The 13376-nt window shown below is 35.1% G+C and overlaps 1 protein-coding gene across 1 annotated transcript in view; it reads left to right on the forward strand.

Moving 5' to 3' along the window:
- The window catches only part of LOC126033411 (cytochrome P450 2C19-like), a 93859-nt gene that overhangs the window by 79932 nt on the left and 551 nt on the right, over positions 1-13376 (forward strand). Inside the window, exons 6-8 of the mRNA XM_049790401.1 lie at positions 4268-4289; positions 11893-12080; positions 12659-12800. Of these exons, the coding sequence (XP_049646358.1) occupies positions 4268-4289; positions 11893-12080; positions 12659-12800 (352 nt within the window). The remainder of the gene's footprint in view (positions 1-4267; positions 4290-11892; positions 12081-12658; positions 12801-13376) is intronic.

A 13376-nucleotide genomic window follows, 5' to 3' on the forward strand; every position in this document is an offset into this window, starting at 1 on the left:
AGAAAATCTTGATGCACACAGCAAAGGCACACAAGAGAATCTTTATTTTCTTAGAGAAACTTTATTATTTACTTGTCTGCTACCTGCTTAATTTACGCAAATGTAATGAAGAGGAAATTATGAAAATCTTTATATAATTAGGGAGCATGACTAAATAAATAAATGAAATTATAGTAGAAAGTAAAAAAAAGGAAAACAGTAATTGAATACATGCATTTTCAGAAATATATCCTATACTGATAATGCACTGTCAGAAGCCAAGGAATGAAAAATAGAAATATCCACCCCAATTCAAAGGTAGAAATTTTAGACATCAACTGAGTGTATCTTAAATAATTTCTGTGCATATAAAAGTATTGTAAATTTTTATATTCATTTAAAATATAATAATATGTAGGTTTATATATGTTTTCATATTTTATTTGTTTTTAAGTTACTTTAAACACCATAGATACAAGGTTGATCATAATACAGTTGGGTTTATGTGTTCACAGTTACAAAACTGTTCAAAATGGAGTTTCATTTGTGCATGTTATCTGCCACCCATGACCCCAGTTTTTCTTCTGCCTTTCCCTCTGCATGCTTCTGGAGCAGACATTTTTATTCTCTGTCTCTGTCTCTGTCTCTGTCTGTCTCTGTCTCTCTCTGTCTCTCTCTCTGTCTCTCTCTGTCTCTCTCTCTCTCTTACACTCTTCGTCTCTCCTTTTTATTTTCCTCTTAGACACTATGATTTGCAATATTGTTCCTGAAGAGATTCTTTATTTAAACACCAGGGTTACAAAATTGTTTATTATTGTGTTTCATTTCTAATGTACACCACACTTCACAGTGCACATTTCTGCCATCAATGTGCTCATTTTCCACCCCAAACTCCCTTCTGCCTGCATCATAGACTGACATTTTATTTTTTTCTTATTTTTTTTCCTTTGACACTATGGTTAACACTAATTATTAATGATGGGGGTACTTTGAATATTATTTTATCCACTTTCAACATTAAGTCCTTGTCCAGAGTGACACTTCCAACTATCATTGTGATATTTTATGGATCACTTTATCTAAGCACCATGGTCACAAAATTGTTCATAATTAAGTTTCAGTTAGATGATACATCACCATTCACCAGTGCACTTTTTTTTTACCACCATGTCTCCAGTTTCTCTCCCATCTCTTCCTCCCCATCTCTTGGGCAGACCTTTTGCTTCTCTCTCTCTCTCTCTCTCTCTCTCTCTCTCTCTCTCTCTCTCTCTCTCTCTCTCTCTCTCTCCCTCCCTCTCTCTCTCTCTGTATATTACTATACTGTCTTTTATTTTTCGTATATTCCATGAATGAGTGAGATTATTCTGTCTACCTTCTGATTCATTTCACTCAGCATAATACTCTCCATATATATCCATGCATAAGTACATTTCATGACTTCATTTTTCCTAATGGCTGCATAGTATTGTATTGTAGATGTACCAATGTCTTTAGTCACTCATGTTCTTGGGTACTTGGGTCGTTTCTGTAAACAACCTTGCAATGAACAATGGAGTGCAGAAGAGATTTCTACATGATGTTTTAGGGTTCCAAGGGAGGAATGGTATCGCTGGATCATATGGAAACTCAATTTTATCTTTTTGAGGAATAATCATATTGTTTTCAAAAATGGCTGGACAAGTCTACATTTAACCAGGAGTGAGAGTCCCTCGCATTCATGCTAGGACTGGTGTTCTTGTTCTTTGTGTGCCAGTTTCTGTGGTGTTGTTTTGATTTATCTGTCTCTCTAATTATTAGTTATGTGGAACATTTTTCTGTGTGCCTTTTGACTATCTGTATTTCTTTTTTGAGGAAACGTCTGTTCATTTTTTTTCTCTCTATTTTTTGATGGGACTAGATGTTTATTTGTTGCTAAGTTCTCTCAGTGCCTTTTAATATCTTAGATTTGAACCCGTTATCTGATAGGTATTGGATAAATGGTTTCTCTCATTTCATGGGTAGTCTCTGTATCCTAGTTACCATTTCCTTGAGATGAAGAAGCTTCTCAGTTTAATCTAGTTCCCATTTATTTGTTTTTGCTTCCACCTGCTTGGCCAGGTTTTGATTCCTTTAAGATACCTTTAACTTCAATGTCATGGATAGTTCTGCTTGTTTTCCTCTAAGTATCTTACAGTTTCAGATCTGATACAAAGGTCTTTAATTCCTTTTGATTTGCCTTTTTTTTTACATGATATTAAAGAGAGGTCTGTGTTCACTTTTTGCATGTAGTTGACCAGTTTTCTCAACACTTTTTGTTGAAGTTTTTCTTAGTCTACTATGTATATTTTTGCTCTTTATTAAATATTTATTGATCATATGTATATCTGAGATCAGTCTCAGAATATTCAAGTCTATTCCAATGATCTAAGGGTCTGTCTTTATTTCAGTGTCATACTTCTTTACTTCCTAAGGTTTTATAGTAAGTTTTAAAGTTGGGAAAATTTATAACTCCTATCTTCATTTTCCCATTGATTGCTTTATTGATTTATGCACATCAATATTTCCATATGAATTTCAGGAATGTTTGGCCCACTTCTTTGAAAAATGAAATAAATATTCTAATAGTGATTGCATTAAATCTGTACAACAATTTATAAAGTAGTGCTATTTTAATGATGTTCATTCTCCTAATCCATAAACATAGTATATTTTTTCAACTCCTTGTATGCTCTTTTACTCTTGAAACAATATTTTGTTTGTTTGTTTTTTAATAGATATTTCTCCTCTTTACTTAAATTGACTCCAAAGTACTTAATTTTCTGAGACACAATTGTGAATGAGATTATCTTTAAATATATTTTTTCTCTTTCATTATTTGTGTATAGAAAGATCTTGGATTTTTGCGTATTACAATTGTATCTGCCACTTTACTTTCCAAGTCTCTTGCTTCTAGAAGCTATTTTATAGTCTCTTAAGAATTTTCTAGATACAGCATCATGTCCTCTGCAAACAGTTGGAGCTTGAATTTTGCTTTTCCTATGTGGATGCCCTTGTTATTTTTTTCTAGATTAATTGTGAGTATTTTCTGTACTTTATTGACTAGAATTGGTGAGGAATGGCATCCTTCTCTTTGTCATATTTTAGAAGACTGTCTTTTTTAAATCTTTATTTAAACACCTTGATTACAAACATGATTGTTGTTGGGTTTTAGTCATTAAAGAACACCCCCTTCACCAGTGCAACAGTCCCATCACCAATGTCCCAAATCTCTCTTCTCCCCCCCCCCCACCTGTGCTCTAGACAGGCTTTCTACTTCCCTTATTCATTCGCATTGTTATGATAGTTCTCAATGTAGTTATTTCTCTAACTGCACTCACTACTCTTTGTGGTGAGCTTCATGTAGTGGGCTGGAACTTCTAGCCCTCCTCTATTTTGTCTCTGAAAATTATTGGAAGAATGTCTTTTATTTTTCTTAAAACCCATAGATGAGTGAGACTATTCTCCATCTATCTCTCTCCCTCTGACTTATTTCACTCAGCATAATAGATTCCATGTACATCCATGTATAGGAAAATTTCATGACTTCATCTCTCCTGACTGTTGCTTAATATTCCATATGTACCACAGTTTCTTTAACCATTCATCTGTTGAAGGGTTATGGTCTTTTAGTTATTTCCCCATTAATATAATGCTTGCAATCATTTTGTGGTAAATTACTTTGACAATTTTGATGAAAGTTTCTTCAATTCCCAGCTTGTTGAGATGTTTTTAAAACATGTTTTAAATGGGGCCAGAGCAGTGGCACAGCGGTCAGGCATTTGCCTTACATGCCACTGACCTAGGAAAGACCACAGTTCAATCCCCAGGCATCCCATATGGTCCCCCAAGCCAGGAGCAATTTCTGAGTGCATAGCCAAGAGTAACCCCTGAGCAAATAAACAAATAAAAAATAAAACATGTTTTGGTGCTATGCCTTGTAAAATACTTTCTCTAAATCTATCTATATGATCATATGATATTTTCTTTTATTGATTGGCATATTATATTGGATGGCTTGTGTATGTGAAACCATGCTGGCATCTCTGGAATGAATCCTTTTTGAATGAATCGAGATGTCTTGATGATCTTTTGATTATCTCTTGTATTCTATTTGCTAATATTTTGCTGAAGATATTTGCATATATCTTCAATAAAATATTGGCTGATAAATCTCTCTCTTTTTTGGTGTCTGTGTCTGAGTTTGGTATCAGAGTGAATGTTTGCTTCATAGAAACTGTTTGGGACTGTTTCTTTTACTTTCATTTCCTAGAAGAACCTGCAGAGAATTGGCAGTAGGTACTTTTGAAAGGTTTGAAAGAATTTACTAGTGAATGCATATGGGCTTAAGGTTTTGTTTGGGGGAAGTCTTTTCATTATCATTTCAATTTCTTCAATAGTGAAAAGTTTGTTCAGGTATTTCAGGTAATTTTGGATCAACTTTGGAAGGTTTAGGAGTCTAAGAAGTCATCCATTTCTTCCAGACCTCTAATTTGGGTCAAAAAGAGTCTCAAATAATATCTGTTACCCTTTGAATTTCTGTAAAATCTATGGTTAAATCTCCCTTTTTATTTCTGATTTATTTTTAAAGTTTTCTTTTTGTGAATCTTGATAATTGCTTATTGATCTTCAGTTCTATTAGTAATTTTTTAAATTATTTTTGTTGCCCCTCGTTGGGTGCATCTATGTTTAGGAGTGTGATTTTTTTGTATCTACACATCCATTAATTATTAAGAAATGACCATCTGTGCTCGTTTTGGCAGCACATATACTAAAATTGGTCACTGAGTCAGCTGCTTGTGACTTTAAATAAAAATAACCTATCTTTTATTTAAAAAATCATAAGTCAAATACATCATTGCTAAGAATTTTTCAGAACTTAAGAGTGCATACTCCCATATCCTGGATGCCCAAAGAGGACCAGATAAAAGAGACCCTAAAGAAAAGCACCCCAAAACACATCCTAGTCACAATAATGAAAACCACAGATAGAGACAGAATAATGAAAGCAGAAGATCAAAGACGCATCCTTAAGATTTACTGCATAGTTCTCACAAGCAACTCTCAAGCCCAAATGCAGTGATGGGGTAAAGTGTAAGAACTCAATGAAATGAACACCTCAGCAAGAATACTTTACCCAGCCAGACATTCATTCAGGTTTAAAGAAAGGACACACTGATTCATGAATAAACAACAGTTCAGGAACTTTACAGACTTGAAGCCAACCTTAAAAGAAGCACTGAAGGGGCCAGAGAGATAGCATGGAGGTAAGGAGTTTGCCTTTCATGCAGAAGGATGGTGGTTTGAATCCCGGCATTCCATATGGTCCCCCGTGCCTGCCAGGGTTGATTTTCTGAGCAGGGAGCCAGGAGTAACCCCTGAGCGCTGCCGGATGTGACCCAAAAACAAAAACAAACAAACAAACAAAAGCACTGAAGGGTGTACTCTAATGCAGATAGGCATTAAAAAGGATGAGGACCAGGGGCCAAGCTATCTCAAGTGCATTGATAGTGTTAAAAAAAAGGACTGAACTGGGGCCGGTGAGGTGGCGCTAGAGGTAAGGTGTCTGCCTTGTAAGCACTAGCCAAGGAAGGACCGCGGTTCCATCCCCCGGTATCCCATATGGTCCCCTCCAAGCCAGGGGCAATTTCTGAGCGCTTAGCCAGGAGTAACCCCTGTGCATCAAACGGGTGAGGCCGAAAAACACAAAAACAAACAAACAAACAAAAAAAGGACTGAACTATATATCCAAGCCAAAGGCAACAACAATGGAATCAAGAGACCCAAACTTTAACAATATAATTTTAAAACAGCCCTGTTATACTGGCAGCCTTGGGGATGCAGCCTGGGGTGGTATTGGATGCACATTGGTGAGGGGAGGTGGACATTGTTGATGGGATTGCCCTGATTCATTGTATGTCTGAAACCCAACCATGAAGGAGTTTGGAACTCACAATGGTTTCAATAAAATAAAAATTTAAAAACTTGAATAATGATAGTGTCTTAATGTATGACTATATGGAATATATTTACATATATGTATCCCCAGACTGAAGGATACACATCTTCTTCAATGCACCTGTGACATTCTTCAAGATAGACCATATTCTGAGCCATGAAACATAACTCTATTATATCAAGATGATAGAAATGGTATCAACTATCTTCTCAGATCAGGACACACTGAAAATATAAGTGAATTACTAACACACATAGATAAAATACTTTAGCACCAGGAAATTAAACAGCTCACTACTGAACAACCAGTGGGTCAGAGATGAAACCAAAGAAAAAGTCTAAAGATTTCTGAAAACAAATGAGAATGAAGACACGAATTATCAGAAATTGTTGGACACAGCAAAAGTAATGTTTAGAGGAAATTTATAGCTTTGCAAGCATGTATCAGGAAGTTTGAAAGTGTCTAAATAAATAACTGAATGAATAAATAATAAATTACTTAATATTCTAATATTAAAAATTGTACATGAATAAAAATAAGCATGGAGGATGAAATAATAAAACTTAGAGCAGAAATAATATAACTTAGGCAAATAAACTATCCAAAAGGTCAATGAAAGGAAGAGTTGGTTCTTTGAAAAAATAAAGTCTGTAAACCATTATCAAGATTCACAAAGAAAGAGAAACTTTAAAATATGGAATCAAAAAAGAAATGGGTGATGTCACTACAGATACTACAGAAAATCAAAGGGACAAAAAATATAAAGTGTACTGAGGAAAGCCTCTTCAATAAGTGGTATTGGAATAATTGGTCAATTAATGCAAAAAAAGATCTCCGACCTCCTTTTAACATCATGCACAAAGATCAATCAAAATGGATTAAACATTAAGAAAAACATAATCAGGGCCAGGCGGTGGCGCTAGAGGTAAGGTGTCTGCCTTGCCTGCACTAGCCTTGGACGGACCGCGGTTCGATCCCCCGGCGTCCCATATGGTCCCCCAAGCCAAGAGCGACTTCTGAGCACACAGCCAGGAGTAACCCCTGAGCGTCACCGGGTGTGGCCCAAAAACTAAAAACCAAAAAAAAAAAAAAGAAAAACATAATCAGTGCTTTCCATGACATTGAAACTAAAGGCCTCTTTAAGGAGAAAACACCATTGGCAAAGCAAGTAGAAATAACAATTTAAAAAAGCTACTATGTTAAACTGAGATATTTCTGCACTTCAAGAGAAATGACAATTACTTAGAGAATTATTATGCCCAAGACAAGAGAATCTGGAAAAAAGGATAAATTCTTGGACTCCTATAATCTTCCAAGGTTGAACCAAGATAATCCGAAGTACTTGAACAGATTTATCAATATTGAGAAAATGGAAATGAAAATCAAATGGCTTCTCAAAACCAAAAGTCAAGGCTCAGATGAATTCACTAGTGAATTCTTTCTAACCTCTCAAGAAAGCCTACAGACAATCTTTCTTAACTGACTTCCAATAAATTTTTATGAAGCAAATCTTACCTTGATAGCAAAAGCAGAAAGAATAACCACCAAAAATAAAAAGAAACTCTAGGCTGATATCCCTGATGCACACAGATGGAAAGATCCTCAACAAAATACTAGCAGATAGAATACTACAGATAACTAAGAAGATCATATACACTTTGACCAAGTAGGTTTCATTCATAGATGCAAGGATGGTTTAATATATGGAGGTCAATTAATATAATACACCATATAATAAAAGTAAAAACAAATACCATATGATCATATTAATAGACACAGAGAAAGCATTTGACAAGGTGTAACATGTGTTCAGAATAAAAACTCTCAACAAGATGTGAATTGATGGAATTTTTATCAATATAGTCAAGAAAATTTACCACAAGCCAATGACAAACACTAAAACCTTTTCTTTTTTTAATTTAAATCTTTATTTAACCACCATGATTACAAGCATGTTTGTAGTTGGGTTTCAGTTATAAACAGAATACCCCATTTCACTAGTGCAACATTTCCACCACCAAAGCCCCCATTTCTCCCACCCCTGCCTGTGTTCTCGAGGGGCATTCTACTTCTCTCATTCTTTAACATTGTCATATTACTTGGTAGTGTAGTTATTTCCCTAACAGAGTTTACCACTCTTTGTGGTGAGCTTCAAATTGTGAGCTGGTCCTTCGAGGTCTTAACTATATTGTCTCTGGGCCTTGTTACAGTAATGTCTTTAATTTTTCTTAAAACCCATAGATGAGTGAGAACACTAAAAACTTTTCCTATATATGGCACAAGACAAGTTTGCCTCTTCTTGCCATTCCTATAAAATATAGTACTGGAAGTACTTGTCAGAGTTTAGGCAAGAATAAGATATCAAGGGCATCCATAAAAAAAAGAAAAAATCAAGCTCTCAATGTTTGTAGATGATATGTTACTATATTTAGAAAATCCTAAAGACTATACAAAAAGATTCTAGGAACAATAGATATGGATAGTAATATATTAGGTTACAAAATTAAGATGTAAAATTTCATGGCCTTTCTATATATAAATAATGAAAGAGAAGAGACATAAAAAAAAAAAACAATCCCATTCACAAATGTGCTTCAGAAAATCAAATCCTTGAAGTCAACTTAACAAAAGAGGTGAAAGTTCTATAGAGAGAAAACTACAAAATACTATTTTAAGAACAAAACACTATTTCAAGAAATTTTACAAAGAAAACTACAAAACACTACTTCAAGAAATAAGACACAGGGGCCGGGAAGGTGGCGCTAGAGGTAAGGTGTCTGCCTTGCAAGCGCTAGCGTAGGACGAACCACGGTTCGATCCCCTGGCTCCCCATATGGTCCCCCCCAAGCCAGGGGCGATTTCTGAGCACATAGCCAGGAGTAACCCCTGAGCGTCAAATGGGTGTGCCCCCCCCAAAAAAAAGAATAAGACACAAAAAAATGGAGACAAGACATTTCTCATGGATTAAAATAATAATACTGTCCAAAGCAGTGTACATATTTAAGCAATTCCTATAATATCATGACATTCTTCAAAGAAGTGGACCGAACACTCTTGAAATACATTTGGAACATAATTGTTTATTTAGGAAAAGAAGTTTGGAGGCATCACTTTCTTCCAATTTAAACTGTATTATAAAACAATAGTCAAGGGGCCTGAGTGGTGGAGCAAGTGAAAAGGCCTTTGCCTTGCACGTGCTAATTTAGGATGGATGTCCCATATGGTCTCCCAAGATGGGAGCAATTCTGAGCGCATAGCCCGGAGTAACCCCTGAGCGTAACCAGGTGTGGCCCAAAAACCAAAAAATAGTAGTCATTAAAACAGCATAGTACTGGAATAAAAACAGAAACTCAGATCAAAGGAATAGACTTGAATACTTTTAGACTGACATTCAGGTATAGCATCAATTATAAAGGGACAAGAAATACAAATTGGAGGAAAGACTTTTCAACAACTGGTGTTGAAATAACTGGTCAACTGCATGCGAAAAAGTTATCTCAGACCTCTTTTTAACATCACATACAAAGGTTAATCAAAATAGATAAAAGATCTTTATATCATACCCAAAACTCTAAGGTATATAAAGGAATACATAAGCAGAACATTCCATGATATTGATGCAAAAGGTCTCTTTAAGAAGGAAACACCTTCGGCAAAGCAAATGGAAGCAAAGATAAACCAATGAAACCACATTAAACTGAGATGCTTCTGCACTTCAAAGGAAATGGTGACTAGAATACAAAGCTACCACAAGAATGAGAGAAACTATTCACCCAATACCATTCCAATAATGGGTTAGTATCTAAGGTATACAAGGCATTGATAGAATTTAGCATTAAAAAATCTAACCCCATCAAAAAATTGAGAGAAAAAATGAGCAGACATTTTCTCAAAGAAGAAATACAAAAGGCCAAAAGAAACATGAAATAAGTGTTCCCATCACTAATAGTCAGTGATATGAGATGCAAAGCAAAACAACAATAAGATACCATCTCATGTCATTAAAACTGGCACATATCACAAAGTACAAGAACAACCAGTGCTAGAGTATATGTGGAGAGAAAAGGACTTTCATGTGCTGCTGGTGGGAATGAAGACTGGTCCGGCCATTTTGGAAAGCAATATGGATATTTCTTGGAAAACTAGAAATTGAGCTTTCATATGATCCAGCAATACCATTCTACAGATATACCCGAGGAACCCCAAAACAACATACAAAAATGCCTCTGCATTCCTACTTTCATTGCAGCACTATTTACAATAGCACTATTTACAATAGCTAGAATCTGGAAGCAACCCAGGTGCCTGAAAACAGATGAGTGGCTAAAGAAAATAAGACATCTACACAATGGAATACTATGTAACCATTAGGAAAAAATGACATCATGAAATGTGCTTATACATGAATAGAAATGGATATTATTATGCTGAGTGAAATAAGTCAGAGGGGGAGGAATAGACAAAATAATCTCACTCATTTGAGGAATATAAGAATAATAAATGATAATATGGTAATAATATACAAAAGCAATAAAGATGAGGGCAGAAGAACCAATCCATCCATGGCATGATGCTTGCTACGAAGATCCTGGATTACAATTAGAGTAGAGAAGGATCTACTATGACAATGATAATTGAACTGATGACTGGACGAAAACGGGGGTCTGAAAAGGTATAAAGTGATAAAATCACTTTAAAATAAAATCAGGAGTGAATGAGTGAGTGAGTGAGTGAAAGAGAGTGAAGGGAGACAACAGGGTGAGGATGGGAGGAAAACGGGATGGATATTGGTGGCAGGAAATATGCAAGGTCAAGGGTGGTGTAAATTTTTGACTGAACTCAAATGTTTTATTGAAACACAAACATGAACTATTTTGAAACCACAGTGCTTAAAAATTTAATAAAATAAAAGTAAATTAATAAAAATGAAAAATAAATAAAATAAAAATATTTCAAGTATGAACTGAAATATAGATACATATGCTGAACTGGAATAAAGTTTCCAAAAGTTAGCATAATAATAGCTGTTTTAAAAGTATACCTGGTTTATGTAGTCATAATAATGTTAAATTAATGTTCTAATAAGCCAAAAATTGTGGTCTAAGCATATTGGAGAAGTAGAATAAGGATAATTATATGTGTAAATGTATATATATATGTTTCTTTATGAAATATGTCTTTTGTTATAAGATGCTAAGATGGCAAATTTTAACTACTCATACTATGAAATCAAATATTATCTAAAAATAGGTAAGAAATATAAAAGGATGGGGCTGGAGCGATATCACAGTGGTAGTGCATTTGCCTTGTATGCAGCTGATCTAGGATGGACTTTGGTTTGATCCCCCAGCATTCCATGTGGTCCCCCAAGCCAGGAGAGATTTCTGAGCACATAGCCAGGACTAACCCCTGAGTGCCACAGGGTGTGGCCCTAAAAAAAAGGAAAAAGAAAAAGGAAAAAAGAAAAAAAAGAAAAATATAAAAGGAATTAGAAAAAGAAGCATAGATCTTAGAAGAAAGTTTTAGCAAGTTCAAGTTGCAATTTTGTAAGATAGAGGATGAAAATAATGGCCTTGAAATTGAACATACAATACATAAATATACTACAATGCCCACATTTAGATTCATTGCAATTGAGTTATATTTTGCAAGTATTAGATACAAAATTAATACCTCCTACTTTTCTCTGTTACAGTCTAAAATTTCTTAATTTCATTAATATTTTATAAACAATTTCTGTATATCACATGTGCTAATATGTAGATGTGCAGAGATAAATCTTATGTTTGATAGAAAGTTATATGCATCAATAAATTCTGAATTGTAGCTGATGCCTATAATGATGTTGGACATATATAATGCTTTGCATGTCCTTGAAATGTGACACACATGTGATACTCATTGTACTCTTTCCATGAGTTGAAATTGTGTCTTCTCAGCGAAAGCCCAGGAAGAGATTGAGCGTGTGATTGGCAGACACAGGAGGCCCTGCATGCAGGACAGGAGCAGTATGCCCTACATGGATGCCTTGGTACATGAAGTCCAGAGATATATTGACCTTAATCCTACTGGTATGCCTCATACTGTGACTTGTGACGTTAAATTCAGAAACTACTTTATACCCAAGGTAAGACATGTTTTGGTTATTCTGATCTGGTGGCTCTATTCAAAAGGTCCCCTTTTCACAGTCTGTATCCAACCATATATGAAAACAAGAGTGCAAGACATGTAATAAATAGACTAAATTTGCATATTCCTTGTTGGTGTAAATGCCTGCTATAAGACAATCTAATAGAGGATTTTGCAAAGATGTAAACAAATTAGAGCTTTTTCCCTTCCTTATGAAAAGGATGTTTTCTTTATAGTTTTAGTGCTTACATTTCAGTGATTTTATTCAGGAAAAAGTTTAAATTTTTATTATAATTAATGTTTATAATGGTTATTGCAATTCATGGAAGATGTTAATAAGATTTTCATTTTGGGGGGGGGCTCACACTCAGCAGCGCTCAGGGGTCACTCCTGGCTCAGGAATCACCCCTGGCAGAAATGGGGGACCATATGGGATGCCGGGATTCGAACCACCGTCCTTCTGGACGCAAGGCAAACGCCTTACCTCCATGCTATCTCTCCGGCCCCAGATTTTCATCTTATTGTGAAATAAATTAGATTATTCCAGATTCACAACTCAGTTTATAATTATTTTAGGGCACAACCATATTAGCATCACTGACTTCAATCCTGCATGATGACAAAGAATTTCCCAAACCAAAGGTGTTTGACCCTGCTCACTTCCTGGATAAGAGTGGCAATTTTAAGAAAAGTGACTATTTTATGGCCTTTTCAACAGGTAACAACTAATTTTTTGTACTTAGAAAATAAGATACATTTGGGGAATTAATTTAAATTTATGCAGTAACCCCTGTTGAACTGACTAAATTGCTCTTTATTCTTTAGTTAAAACATCAATCTCAGTATCCATACTATTTTCTGTTTATTATTTTTATTTTATTATTTTATTTATTTTTCTTTACTAGAATTGTTAATAATCCAGTTCATTGGAACTTTGGATAGCATCTAGTTTTTTGAAAAGTTTAAAATAAAATCTAATCTAGGCATTACAAAACATAAATTATATGCATTTGAACCAAAAATAACTGTTATAGAAGACTAAAATTTCTTGGTATGTTGGATTTGGATAAAGGTAAATATATTTAGGGCCAGAGAGGTGGCACAAGCAGTAGGGCATTTGCCTTGCATGTGCTAACCTATATGAACCACAGTTTGATCCCCCAGCCTCCCATATGGTCCCCCATGCCAGGAGCAATTTCAGACTGCATAGCCAAGAGTAACCCCTGAGTGTCACCAGGTGTGGCCCAAAAAAGAAAACAAAAATATATAATTAATATATACACATATATAGCAG

The sequence above is a fragment of the Suncus etruscus genome, chromosome 17 (assembly GCF_024139225.1).
Source record: "Suncus etruscus isolate mSunEtr1 chromosome 17, mSunEtr1.pri.cur, whole genome shotgun sequence".
NCBI lineage: Eukaryota > Metazoa > Chordata > Mammalia > Eulipotyphla > Soricidae > Suncus > Suncus etruscus.